Raw genomic sequence first — 14,916 nt, 5'->3', positions numbered from 1 at the left:
TCATCTAGTGCTTCGACAGGATTCCATAAGATTACATATGACTTTGAAAATGCCCAAAGGTGTACTGATTCTAACATGAAGAAATTACTATTAGGCTTGACACTACAAGTTATCAACATAAGTAGTTAAAATTTACCAAAAATATATTATAATTTCATCTCCACAGAAAATTGTAGCAATTATATTTTTGTTGTATTCTATATTTAAATATAAAAGTTAACAAATAAAATTTAGTTTAAATAAAAGCTTAGTCTTAAGCAAGTAAGGCTCAGAACTGTGTATCTGTAACAGCTGCAGTACTTAAATATGAGCCAAAGCCCACATAAATGAATTGGCAAGTTTTCTTGGACCTCGCTGGAGATTAAATCAGAATAAGAAATGTCAGTGCGAGTTTTAGTAAATCAAGATGGGCTTTTATACCCAAAGAAGAGCTTTTCTATGCAGTTTAACTGCTATTTACATTAATATATTAGAAAAGACCAATAACCTGTATGATTAATTGTGACAATACTTGTACCATGAGTATATTATTATTCTTCCACAAATCTTATATAACAGGACTCATGGGCCAGGTAAAGCTCTAATGAAAAAGAGTCTCATAAGCGTTTATCGATGATTAAATTCAAGTCAACAGTCACAATTTTAATGATATATCAGAAAACAAAACTTTTAACAAATAACATAGAAAATGAGCTTGTGTGCACACACAAATTTGATATCAAATCAAAGCATCTCATACAGATGTAGAGATGATATAACTGTTCAAAAGAAAACTTCTTTCTTCATAGTAAAACTCATTACATTATGAAATGGCAGCTTATTTGATCAAAAAAAGTACTTTTGGTTAAGTAGAAGAAAGCTGCCATCAAAACATCAGTATGTAATTTGATAGCAACAGTACTGAGTATTATATTCACATACCAGTCTGTAGAGCTCTGTAATGCTGATCTCTTCAGGATCCACCATAGCATATTCTTTTCTTGGAACTAAGTCAAGTCCCAGTTGTCTGTATGAGAAATGGAATAAGAATAAGTAGTTTCTACATACAAAGGAAACAAATTAACTCATTGCTTCTATTTACATTTAACAGAAACATTCCAACAAACAATGTACATGTTAATTGGTACTCTACAGCTGGTTTTGGTTTTGTTTTAATGTATTTTGGATGTATTCAACACTCACGGATGATTCCTCCCTTTTCTTCACTTTGTAACTTTAATAGAATACATTTTTCCACAATTTTTAAATCTGTTTCACATTGTGGACAATGTACAATGGATATTGTCCTTTGTACTATTGTGAACACTGTACAATGTGAATCGTGCTAGTATTGCTAACCGTGGTAAAGAAGATAAAAGGAAAATCCATCAAATGCCAAAACATCAGCTTATTTTTCATTTGGACTGGATGGCATCAAAGCTGCTTGGCTGTATCCCCTGAACAAAATAATTAAATGAACTTGAATCAACAGGAATAAAATTTATTTTCAGCACAGCGGCAAGCAATAAAGCTGAAGAACACACACGGGGCAGTCATGCTGAATTTAGAAAAACTTGAAAGATTAGAAAGTTTTTTAAAAATATGTTTTTAAAGAGTACGAATTGACTGCTTCAAAAACCATCACAATTCCATTCAGTTAGCACAAAATTCTAAGGAGACAGTTAAACACAGACAGTTAATAACAGTTCTTGCACTATGTTAGGTATCTAGGCTTTCAGATAGCAGTAGTTGCAGAAACTCCTGAAATACTGTTAATTCTACTATTGAATATTGCTGCATTTAGTCAGAGTTTAATGAATAAATATAGGCTAAAGAAAAGACTTTGGAAACAGCACCCAAATGCTAAAAGGTATTTTAACCTTTTTGTCGCTTTTTTTTTTAAAAAAAAGTAAGATAACACAATTTGCATTAGCTCTTATTAGTTACTCAGATAAATAAAGATGCAGAGCATAGTAGCAAGATGTAGGCTAGAGATGCCCAAGTAGGAACTGAATTGTGTGACACAAGTCAAAAAGGAAGCAATGTCAGCCAGTAAAGTTTCAATTAAAACAATGGAGCTGTGCTAACTGCATTACATAGGAATCTGGCCAGGTGTGTTTTAAAAAGACATAAAAGGATGCTGCAGATATTCCAATGCAATTCTCTTGTAGACAGTACCACTGTTATGTAAAATAAACTGAAAGAAAAAAGCAAAATAAAATGACAAGTCATTTTTCACTGCTAAAACACAGTAGACAGAACAATGAAATAAAAGTCCATTAAAAAAACAAGTAACACCTGTAAGAAGTTTGTTCCTTATTTCAACATTCTATAATGAGCCTAAAGCGGTGGCATTATAATTAGATTACACTATTTTCTTTTATTATTATATTTACTCACTCATTGCCCCAATCCAGACGAGCAGTGATGTGTCGCTTGACATCCTTCATTCGATCATGGGTGAGATGGCCGACAAGGACTTGCCTTCGCAGGTCTAGGATTTCATTCATTATGTGCCACAGTCGGTGAAAGAGATCCCCCTCATTCCTCTGTGAGATAAAAATATAATTGCCTCTATATCACCTGTGTATGCTGACAATCCTAATAAATACAGATATGGTGGGGAAATCAAGAAAACTCCTTCCTTATTCCCCTTCTTGGTCATGATCTTTTTTCTTCCCATCATACTGTGACCATTTTACCTGCATGTGTGTGTGTGCGCGCATATAAATACATTTCAGAGCTTACCACAGACCCTGTCTTTGCACCACACTCACTCCAAAATTTCACTCCAACTCCTTATGCTTCATGTTAACACAGTTTAATTTATGTGATGGATATGACAGAACTTGAACAAAAACAATTGTTTCATGCCATAGCACTGTTTTATTCCAAGAGTATGTTCATTCTGTGTTGCTGTCTCATCAACACTGGGTATGTGATCACGTAATTCAAGACTATTTGAACTCATACACATAAGGGGATGAAAAGGCAATAGCTCCTAACATTCAAACTCTGAACCACGGAGTGTTAATGTTCTTTTAACTTTTTCTTGCATGGATATAACTGTACACACTACTGTCTAACCATAAATAAATATTATCACGTAGACAGAATCTTGTCCAGACAGTTCTTCTCCATCTAACTGCAGAGCAGGAGAAGTTATGTGAATATGATTGCTTTTTAAACCACATCCTCCTACTCTAATTATATACCAGTTAAGGGCATAAACAATTTCCCCTAACAGTCTACTCCCAAACAGAAGTTCTTTTAACTCTTCTTTCACCAGTTCTAAGTGGTTTTACTTAATATAGTTTTTCAAAGAAGTTGTAGCTTGAGGAAATATTGCAACTTCCATTTAAGTGATGCATCATACAAAGTTGAAAAAACATTCCTCTTCAGATTTGTTCTGTTCATTCTTGCCAAAAAACCCTAAACCCATTTCCCTTTTCCTTCCTCCTATGAACAAACGACATCAAAACAAAGTTCAGCTACTTCTGCTGCATAATTGCTATGAAAAGCTAAAAATCACTTAGAAGTACCATTACTCTCCATCAATAACTTTTATATTCCAAGGGCTCTGACAAACTGCCATTTGGTAAGTCTGCTCTTTTTATTTCACAATCATTCACTTCATAAGCTCACTGAAATGGTCATTAATTTATTGCTTCTCTTCGTTTTCTCTCTAGAAAAAAAAGAAAGCCAGTGTATTTTGAACACACAATAACAGCAGTGAAGAAAAAAGCTGCCAAAAAACAACTTCAGTAAGAACAATAGGAATATATGAACTTCATAAGTAAAAGAAAATTAAAAAAAAAAAGCTATACCAATAGCCCTTGAATTAGGAGCAAGAGACAAAAAAGATTTTATAGGAATGTTACAGAGAACTAGGCTGACAGTATATTCTCACATGTTTCCATCGATGCTAGTGTATAAAGATTTCATTTCTACAGTTAAAAAAACAAATCCAATAAACACTAATTCAGGTGCATCTTTGTTTTCAGTATCTGATGATAAGCTCTACTGAAGTAAATTATTCATGTGAATACAAGAAACATGCTAATGTTTAACAACAGTATTAAGCTCAAAGCAACATTTTCAGGTTTCCTTACTTTCCCAAAGCTTTAGAATTTGTCATGAGTTGCTCGTATCTCAAAGTGCTGAGTGGATCTACAGGCAACTGTGCTGGCTTTATAGATTCAGGTCTCTACACCAAAGGATCATACTTTTGCTCCTTTTCATAGGATCATAGAATCGTTTTGGTTGGAAAGGACCTTTAAGATCATCACATTCAACCACTAACCTAACACTGCCAAGCCCACCACTAAACCATGTCCCTAAGCACTGCATTTATATATCTTTAAAATACCTCCAAGGATGGTGACTCCACCACTTCCCAGGAGAAGCCAATGTACTAATATACTTGCTAATATATACAAAGCAATGACACTTAGATATGCTTCAGATATTCGCGAAAACTACTTCCCATTATAATCCAGAGAAATTTTAAACAAGCTTTGAAGAAACAGTTTCTTGTTTCTCAAGAAACAGTTCATACTACGTAATTACAATTTCACTGTCAAGTTTCAAATGATACTCTTACTTAGAATCCAACAGAAAGAAATACTTGATTTTGTAGGTTCTTGTATAAAAGCTTTCACTAAGCAAATTAGCAACTGCTCCAATTGCAGGTTTCAGAAAGGTCACCTGGTTCTGAACAGCCTCTCTGAACAAAATCCATACAATCATCTCAAAAAGGTAGCAGGCTGGCTACTTCTGGACCATCCTGACTTGGAGGAGATCTATCGACACCACTCATTGCTGTTTCTCATGTAGCAGAAGCAATCCCTCTATCAGCAGAAGGTAGCTAATCTTCCCACAATTTAAGTCATAATTATCAACCCAGCAATGAGTTAAGATAAGTGGTTGGAGACTATGTAGATGCAAGTGAACAGGTTTTTATTACATTACAGAATCACAGAATCAGAATCAACCAGGTTGGAAGAGACCTCAGGGATCATCGAGTCCAACCATTGCCCTGACATCACCGTGTCAACTAGACCATGGCACTAAGTGTCATGTCCAGTCTTTTCTTAAACACATCCAGAGATGGTGACTCCACCACCTCTCTGGGCAGCCCATTCCAATGTCTAATAACCCTTTCTGAAAAGAAATTCTTCCTGATGTCCAACCTGAACCTCCCCTGGCGAAGCTTGAGGCTATGTCCTCTTGTCCTATCACAGTTGCCTGGGAGAAGAGGCCGACTCCCACTTCACTACAACCTCCCTTCAGGTAGTTGTAGACTGCAATAAGGTCACCTCTGAGCCTCCTCTTCTCCAGGCTAAACAACCCCAGCTCCCTCAGCCGTTCCTCGTAGGTCAGACCCTCCAGACCCTTCACCAGCTTGGTCGCCCTCCTCTGGACTCGCTCCAACACCTCAACATCTTTCTTGAAGTGCGGGGCCCAGAACTGGACACAGTACTCAAGGTGCGGCCTCACCAGTGCCGAGTACAGAGGGACGATCACTTCCCTAGACCAGCTGGCTACACTATTCCTAATAGAGGCCAGGATGCCATTGGCCTTCTTGGCCACCTGGGCACACTGCTGGCTCATGTTTAGCCAGCTGTCGATCAGCACCCCCACGTCTCTTTCCGCCGGGCCGCTTTCTAACCACTCTTCCCCCAGCCTGTAGCGCTGCATGGTGGTGTTGTGGTCAAAGTGTAAGACCCGGCACTTGTTCTTGTTGAACCTCATGCCGTTGGTCTCGGCCCATCTATCTAACCTGTCCAGATCCCTCTGTAGGGCCTTCCTACCCTCCAGCAGATCGACACTCCCACCCAGCTTGGTGTCATCTGCAAATTTACTGAGGTAATTTTTATTTACATTTTAGGTGTGCACATGCTGCCAAGTCCAAACCATGGTTTGATTGTAACACAGTAGATTAGAAGGTCAAATGTTAAAAACAGTAGACTATCATGATGCAAATCACAATTTAAAATATTTTAGTTAAACCTTTAAAGACAGAACTCTACAGTCAAGAGAAAGTAAAAAAGAAAAAGTTCAGTTAACGGAGGAAATAGAAGTAGGCATGCAAACAGGAAATAATAGCAATTATTGTGTCTTAGATTATGATGTGCAAAAATAAAAACATGTTTAAAGATGCAGAACGGTCAGTAAAGGCTGAATTTCAGTCAGAATAAAGAGAGATCTTAAACAGGTTTCTTTCTGTGTGTTGTAAGTACACCAAAACAAAACAATTTCTACCTATGGTGGTACTCAATTGAGAGAAAGAAATGGTAGGATTTCTTACAGTGGAAAAGTTACTAGTCTGAAACCTCTCAAAAAAATGGGAGACTGCAGTGGGTTCATAGGAGACATGGGAGGGAAGACAGTCTAGGGAGCATGCATCCAAGATCCTATTGATACTGCACAACACTTAGATAAATAAAGTAGAATAATCCCACATCTGTTTGACTTATATAATGCAGTAAGAGCTGCTTAAATGACTTGTGACTCAAAACAGGATTATAAATAGGAAACCATCAGGTAGCTGAGTTTGGAAGAGTTTGCTCTATGCAAAAAAAAAAAGGTTTGTCTACCCTATTCAAAAAAAAATACAAACATTTTTATTGATATAAACTTTGCATCAACTGAAGTTTTTAAGGGAAGTAATTAAAGAATTGGAGAGGCCACATTTACAGACTGAGCACAATAGAGCGATGGAGTGATAAATGGAAATTCTAGAAATAACACACCCCACAGGTGTTCTTTGAGAAAGAAAGAATAGTTGCTTATTGCTACTTTGTGTTTGGTGCTCACACAACTGCCACCGGAATACTACATCCAGTTCTTAGTCCAGAAATGAAACAGAAAACACAACATGGGTTCAGAAAATGGGGAATGGTTAAGGCAAAAAACATGATTTAAAGTGAAATTTGAGAAGATGAATCTACTAAGATAGTTAAACAGAAAGCGAAGACTCTAAGTATCTATTAAAGTAGAATAACTTCATAGAGGGGCATTCTGTAGGGAGTTGTAATAGAATTACTAAGATTGATATGAATGAAATATGAAAATGTATACATAAGTACAAAAAGAAGTGACAGAACAAGGAAAGATAGGCACTAATAACCATAGAACACTGTAAGTGTGATTTCATTCAAAGAAGGAGAGAAACAAACCGACCTGAAGATGTCAGGGAGAGGGAGAAAAAGACCAGAGCCACAAAATATCCAGATAAGGAAAATAAGAGAACCATGAAACATGGGACTTTTACTTAAAACTTATGAAGTGCAAGATAAGGAAGAAGTTCAAAACCAGAATCCACTTCTGTAATGCGTGGTAGGTAAATTCAAAATCAGTTCAGTACAGCTAATCAAGAACCACCCCCCAGCCTTCCTCAGCAATGAGGACTCAACAGCTGGCATCCCTTGATCTCTGTGTCATACACAAGAGATCCTGGTCAAATAACATGGACACATCTCGGCGCTTGTGAGTGCGTGGATGTGAGAGGAAATAAAAATATATGAGAATGACTACAAATCAAAACAACTGGCTGAGAGATTTTCAATAATATACTCTATTTCTGTGTTTCAATAAAATACCAATATTGTTTGTTACACTTATTTCCAACACTTCAATTTAGCAGACAAAGGAATCCTTAGATCCAATGGCTACATGATGAAGCTGGACAGGACTCGGTAAGTTGCTAAAGTTTAGCAGCAGTAGTAGTCAATGACAGGAACAAATTAAGCGACGTATTTAGTCCATAATTAGAACAGCTAAAAACCAAACTGAATGCTTTTTTTCTGAAAAACATACTTAAATTAAACTAGAGCATCTAAACAACAGTGTGTGTTTTGAGTTGGCATTAAATCAAAGCAACATAATTCAGAGTACTTGCCACATAGAGTTGTTTCCACATCGTTCCCCAGTCTCTTAAAGTTGATGTCATTTCTGTAATAACAGAATCTTCTGTTGGAATAACCATTTCAAATTGTCTGTAACACGCAGAAGAACACACGATATTACACAAGCATTACAAATCCCATTACAGTTACTAATATAAATACTTCCTCCTGCCAACAGTGATATCTATCAACCTACACGGGTGCTCCTTCAGCCCATGACACTTTTTATTTGTATATTTCATTTAATCCCCATGGAAAAGTCTTGGGTGAAAATAATTTAATCCCCATGGAAAGTCTTGGTCCCAGAGAAGTCACGCAGAGGATTTTTTACTATGAGATAAGCATGGCCAAAACTACTTTCATAGCAAAGTAATTCCCACAGTTTCCAAAGGGATCTTGCTGACTTTAGCTTAGACTCCAAACCAGTGACTGTTGCCACTCTTTTTTTTACATCTGTATTTATAGAAACAAGGCAGAAAATGCCATTCCTTCAACGGAGAGAGGATATAAAAACTCAAAAGAAAACTAGTACAGTGTGAGTGAGTTCTTGCCTATTTGATGCTGCCCAAGAAAAAGCTGGGTTGGCTTGACCAAGACCAAACTCTCCACCACACCATCATCACTTTACACACCATCATCACTACCACTTCATTCTCACACACAGACCATTCCAAAGGTTTGCATTCATGCCTGGATTACTTTTCTCATGATATCATTTCTGTGTTATCAAGTCAACGTAACAATGTGACAGCCCCCAGCCGTGATGTGCTGTAGGGCACATGGCCTGAATGGGAAACACAGACTAATAAAGAAAATAAAGGCAACAAACATTGAACTCCCTGCAAGTACTGTTACAGTGTCTGCTAACAAAAACCATTCCATCTTTCAGCTTTGTTTTATTGTGATGGTTTACAATAATCTTATTTCTCTGAACCTTCAGTTTTATCTACAACCACTTTTAAAGGAGAAAGGATCCTAGGGCATGATAAATCACGTGTGGCTTGAACTCCATAGCAAGTAACACACTGTTTAACAGTAATGTGGAGCCATTTCACCTGTGGGAATGACACTTTTTTTTTAAAAATATAATTACAGTCTTCATGATTATTTTTGCCCATCATGAATCATGGACCTTCTCTACTCACTCATTCATGCTCACAAAATAAAGGTCACCTACATCTGATGTTTAGGCATCCATCTATTACAATGAGAAATGTCTTCACCTAAACAGGTTTCAAACTGTTAATGTATCAGTTCTCTATTAATAAATCTAAATCAATGATACAATGTGAATGCTCCCAAATTAAGTAAAACTTTGGAAACAACTCTGTTGAACTAACATCACTGACAAATAAAAAATTTTTAGAAGTGATACTGTCAAGGTAAATATTACATCTAAAAAAAATAAAAATCAGTGTTTCTTTTAGTCAGAATATTTGAGGTCCAAAATAAAATTTTTAAACTAATTTTAACCAATTGTTCTTGTTTTTATTAACTCTTCTAAAAATGAAGAGAGATCAGTTGTCGAAATTAAATATTGGCTCTTCACCTGAAAGAAGTAAAGGAAAAAACATCTCTATTCATTCACAGTTTTAGTGAAGTCTTTTGCCATTGAACTGATACGTTATTTTACCATTTTTTTGTAAAATGCCAGCTGTTTGCCATGGTACAGCTGCTGTCCTCAAAGAAAACAACTAATCTTAAACAGCAGGTTAATAGCCAGCTTCTGTACAAAATAACTTCTTCTAATTAAAGCACTATCTTTTTGAAGCCAAACTTAACAACAGGAAGTGAAAACATGAAATTGTTTTCTCTTTCCTCTAGACAATACAGACTGATATTCCTAATCGTGCTCCATGGCTTTTCAGAATACGTACTCCAATTTTATGACCATGCAGGAATATCAGGTTAGCTAAGGGCAACCATTTCAAGCCCCGTGGCAATAAGCTGAAGTTAAGATATTATAACATCACAAAATCACCACTTTACCTTATAAGCAAAAGATCTTTAGTAGAAGTAACTGACTACGTTTAAATATTTGAATTGAATATTTCACCTACCCTTTGTTCTTAACACATGCATTTTTCAAGTGAATGTAGTTGGATGGAAATATGCCCTGAAAAACAAAACAGTTTAGGTAAAAACAAAAAACCTCCCCTTACAGGAGTTTGAAGTACCATTTAGTACCATCTAATATGCAAATGCGTGCTAAATTAAAAGTCCTCCAAATAATTACCAAAAAACATGCACAAAAAAAGAATGCAACATATACTCAGTATAGATCTAACAGAAACTAAAATGCCATATTCAGTAGAGTTTAAATCCTTCAATACTTCAGAAAATTAGAAGATAAACATGTGTAGAGCATGTAGAAGATTGCTTGAGAGCTCACTTATCCTAGATGTTTTTATTAATTATTGTAGCCAGCCAGTCTAGGGAAGTGATTGTCCCTCTCTACTCGGCACTGGTGAGGCCGCACCTTGAGTACTGTGTTCAGTTCTGGGCCCCGCACTTCAAGAAAGATGTTGAGGTGTTGGAGCGAGTCCAGAGGAGGGCAACCAAGCTGGTGAAGGGTCTGGAGGGTCTGACCTATGAGGAACGGCTGAGGGAGCTGGGGTTGTTTAGCCTGGAGAAGAGGAGGCTCCGAGGTGACCTAATTGCAGTCTACAACTACCTGAAGGCAGGTTGTAGTGAAGTGGGAGTCGGCCTCTTCTCCCGGGCAACTAGCGATAGGACAAGAGGACACAGCCTCAAGCTTCGCCAGGGGAGGTTCAGGTTGGACATCAGGAAGAATTTCTTTACAGAAAGGGTTATTAGACATTGGAATGGGCTGCCCAGGGAGGTGGTGGAGTCACCACCTCTGGATGTGTTTAAGAAAAGACTGGACATGACACTTAGTGCCATGGTCTAGTTGACACGGTGGTGTAAGGGCAACGGTTGGACTCGATGATCCCTGAGGTCTCTTCCAGCCTGGTTGATTCTGTGATTCTGTGATTGCCACCTTGACAAGAAACGGACCAGCTGCGGGGGGTTAACGTCTTACCAACAGCGTCTTAAAAATAGTACCTTCAGATAGGGATTTTCAAAATAAAGAGAAAAAGTTAACAAAGCTCAATAAAAATAAAGTTAAGTTAAGGTAATAAAGGAAGTCAAAATAAATTTTCGTTTGGTGGCTACTATGCCCTGCAATGCACAGCAAAGCTATGGTAGATGCCTACCAAAGAGCCTCAGTGTCCTGACAGGAGTGGTCCTTTTCTAGTTATTTGAGGTGTCTCCACTGTTCTTTTGAATGGTCAGCATTGCTGCAACAGTCATACTGCTCTTACAGCGCACTAACCTTTATAAATCAGAACAATAAGCAAAATGAAGCAACTCAGCCTTGAGCTTCTGACTGGGAATGTAATATGCTACAGCTCCTTATACCATGCAGTGAGGGAAAACACATATGCGTTCTCTTTATAATAAGCACAGCTGCATACAGCTTTCCTTTGTGATGATGGTGCCCCATTTTCTTTTAACACAGGCGTTAGACCTTCAACAAAAATGCATCTACTATGTAGAGGCAACTGCCCTTGTAAATGCTCCTACTCCTCCATAATGTAAAGTAGTTCAGGAGAGCATCTCCCAAGGACAGTAAGATGTACAGCCCTGCATTTGTAATGATGTGCCAGAAAACAGGATGGCTGCATATGCATGCTTACTGCAGACCAGCTGCCACAGATAATTTCTTTGAGTGTCAAAGCTGGCAGGATAACAAGGGAAGAATCTTGACAGAGAAATATCAATAACAAGTGAAGCTACAAGGTGCTCTTATTATTCTACTTTCGGAGAGACTCCCTTCAAAATCCAATTCAGGAAACTGTTTGCATTCACACTAGGAAAGCAGAAAACATATATCTCATTTCCTTCACACATCAAGTCATGTTTAGAAAACCTATTCATAACTTCTATCAACACATTTGACAGACCACAAAGCAAGAGTGACAGCAAGCATGTGGTGAGAATTGCAACAAAGGACACGAAAATGCAATAACAAAACCCAACTGCTCATGTCTTATATATTAAATTGCAATATATATCAACGAGGTTAAAGCAGTAAACATCAGATTAGACTCTGTGGCTAAATTTATTGTTCACATTGACCTTACATATAAAGTAAAGGAAATTTATGTGAGCAGAGACTGCAGGCCTAGGCACAAAAGGCCAGTGACTTATGATATGAGCCCCTAGAAACTTTTGAAATTAACATGTATGTGCCCTATTTTGCAGCTGAAAGGGCTTGGAAACGAAGAGAGAAAAAAAAAGAGTGAAGCTTACAATGCAGGTTAAATGAGCAATAAATGATTTAAGATCTTTCTTCAATGGCTGTAAGACTAAAAACTCTAGTACTGTGTTGAGAAAAAAAAAGGAAAATCTTTAAATGATTTCCCATATGAAAAACAAAATCTTTACAGTCACAGAGGCAAGTGAACAGGAGAGATTAAGAAAACAGAAACACAAATAAGATAGGTAAAGCTTAAATATATTCAACATGAATAAACGCTGAAATATGAATTTCATAATATTTCATGTCTGAATGCAGAAAAAAATAAAACAGTGAAGTCTGGTTTAGAGTACTATCAGCTACACTACTATGGAAATCAAAGACTACACATCAAAGAAAAATAAAATGAACCATATATTTTACATGATAATACATCTCTCTTATTCAATTGGTACTCTACTGGCTGCTCTAAATTAATTCATAACATCAAGAAAAATAGGCACAGTCTAACCAACTTTTTCAACAGTATTTACAATTTTTATTCTCAGTAGTGTTTTCCCTTCAACTGAGCTTCCTCTGAGTTCACAATCTAAAAATCAGAAATAAAAGAAAATTCACCAAAGCCTCGGATTTGTAAAGTGTATCATCCTAATACATAGGAGCATCCACGTCCAAATCTAATTAAAGCAATATCAATAACACACTTAACACTAAGCTCTAGTTTTCTTTTAAGAATAAATATCATATGCTCACATGAAGACCATAAACTTTTAAAAAGTAAATATATGTTTTTGCCAAAGAATGCAAAACTGCAATTAACCTTTACCTTAACATTGGGGTTTTTTAAGGCAAATCCTCTGTACCATCCTGTGAAGAAAGAACATTTTGCTTTTTAAAGTATGCAAATCATTTCATATGTAAAACAGATTTCATCTTTCCCTTTTGGACAGACATGACAATTACACAGCGCTGTCAGACTGCACTCATTTGAAAGACTCCATACAATGAAAGGTATTTTGTTTAAACCAGGTCAAATTCAGATGACTTAATTCACACAATTTCAGGATTTACTCTTTAACCCCGTATCCCCAAATGTTTCTAACAATGTATCCCAGTTATATTTTGCATTAGACACCAACAGGAAAAAGGAAATGGTTTCATATTCACTGTAAAGATTTACAAATCATTTTTGGACTTCATGTTCTAAATCTATCAACCACATTATTATACAAAATTCATAATACACCTTATTCAAAAGAACAGATCCTATGCCTTCTGTAAGAAAATGTCTTACAAGGTTAGCAGCATATAATCCTGATATGAAACCAAAAAAAACCTATATAATCCTAAATGATCAAAAAATCATATTGCCAGACAAGCCTTAGGTAATGTATTAAGGAGGCAGATTATGAAAAAAATGCAACTTTATTTCTCTTACAATAGCAACAGACATTTGCTAAAATCAGATTAGTATTCTCTACCTCAGAACAGAGGCAGAAGAGAATGTTTACACTGCTTTAAGATTTAAACTCATGACTTTTAATTCATTTGAAAGGGTCTTGATGGCAGCCACGCTTCCCTTGGAAATACCAAGAAAGCAGAAGAATCACAATGAAAACTCCTTGCTGTTTTAACTGTTATCCTCTATGAATGTTTATTAAACAGAGAGATTAAATAAAAAGAATGAACTGCAAATTAATTATTATAGGGATTGGAGCTCATTGGAATTGTGAAAAAAATGAAAAGGCCAGAATGTGTTATCTTATTGACTTCAAAAATGTGTTAATTTAAGAAAATAAATGAATAGTAATGGGGTTCAAATCAACAGTGTACAAAACTTCATTATCACTGGAATATCAACTTGTGAACTCACCATCACATTTCTCTAATATTTGAACGGTGTCTCCAATCTCCAGTGATAGGCCATGTGGGACTGTCCCTCGAAAACCAGCTATTACTGAAAAAGATAATAAGTTTCAATTATTTACAACATTAAAATATAAATTGTTATTCCTCTTGTTAACAAAAATAGTATATTAACAGGGAAGTTAAGTGTTAGAACAAACAGGCTTACTGAAATTTAATAAGCTGTAGAAAGAATCAGAGGTTAAGCCACTTGTATAAGTAAAAAATTTAAAATACAGGACTTGGCAAAAACCCGAAACTTACAGACCTACGTGAATGGAAAGCTTGTTCTGGAGAGCACTGTTAGCTAGACCATAACTACCCTGAAGGACAGAAACTGTTATATTCCAAATGCTCACACTAACATACATCAGACCTCAGAATTTTCAAGCTGAAAGTGACAGTATTTTTGTTGCCATCTATGCCACCCACACACGACAAAAGAAAAACCTTATTTCACATTCCCTTAATGGATGTTATAGACCCAACACTCCATATAATCCCAAATGCAAGGAAATGGTTAGGGGGTGGAGACCAGTAAAGCATGTTGTTCACTAAAATACATTAAGTGCACACACAGTCTCCCCTGCAGCCTCCCAGACGCCAGTGAAGCCCAGGTCATGAGTTCAGGCTGGGACGAGAGCTACAGAAAAGGGCTTCCCTCACTGGAGAGAAAACATGCCTCAGAAACAAAACGGCCACCAGAGCAGTGATGTTCCCAAATACTTATAATGGGCAAATTTTAAGTATTATATTGTTAGTGCTAAAAAAATAGCCAGCTATTTTTTTCACTCAGAACCAAAATATAATACTCAAAAGCCACTCAAAATGCTCATTCCTACAAATGCTAAAAATCCA

The 14,916-nt window shown here is 36.6% G+C and overlaps 1 protein-coding gene across 1 annotated transcript in view; it reads right to left on the bottom strand.

Moving 5' to 3' along the window:
* The window catches only part of DOCK4 (dedicator of cytokinesis 4), a 269,438-nt gene that overhangs the window by 165,183 nt on the left and 89,339 nt on the right, over positions 1-14,916 (bottom strand). Inside the window, exons 2-7 of the mRNA XM_068400425.1 lie at positions 14,027-14,110; positions 12,980-13,020; positions 9,950-10,005; positions 7,883-7,979; positions 2,380-2,528; positions 922-1,006 (exon numbers count right to left, since the gene is read on the bottom strand). Coding sequence (XP_068256526.1) covers positions 922-1,006; positions 2,380-2,528; positions 7,883-7,979; positions 9,950-10,005; positions 12,980-13,020; positions 14,027-14,110 — 512 coding nt within the window. The remainder of the gene's footprint in view (positions 1-921; positions 1,007-2,379; positions 2,529-7,882; positions 7,980-9,949; positions 10,006-12,979; positions 13,021-14,026; positions 14,111-14,916) is intronic.

The sequence above is a fragment of the Nyctibius grandis genome, chromosome 5 (genome assembly GCF_013368605.1).
Source record: "Nyctibius grandis isolate bNycGra1 chromosome 5, bNycGra1.pri, whole genome shotgun sequence".
Lineage (NCBI taxonomy): Eukaryota > Metazoa > Chordata > Aves > Nyctibiiformes > Nyctibiidae > Nyctibius > Nyctibius grandis.
This window is presented reverse-complemented; position numbering and strand designations above follow the sequence as displayed.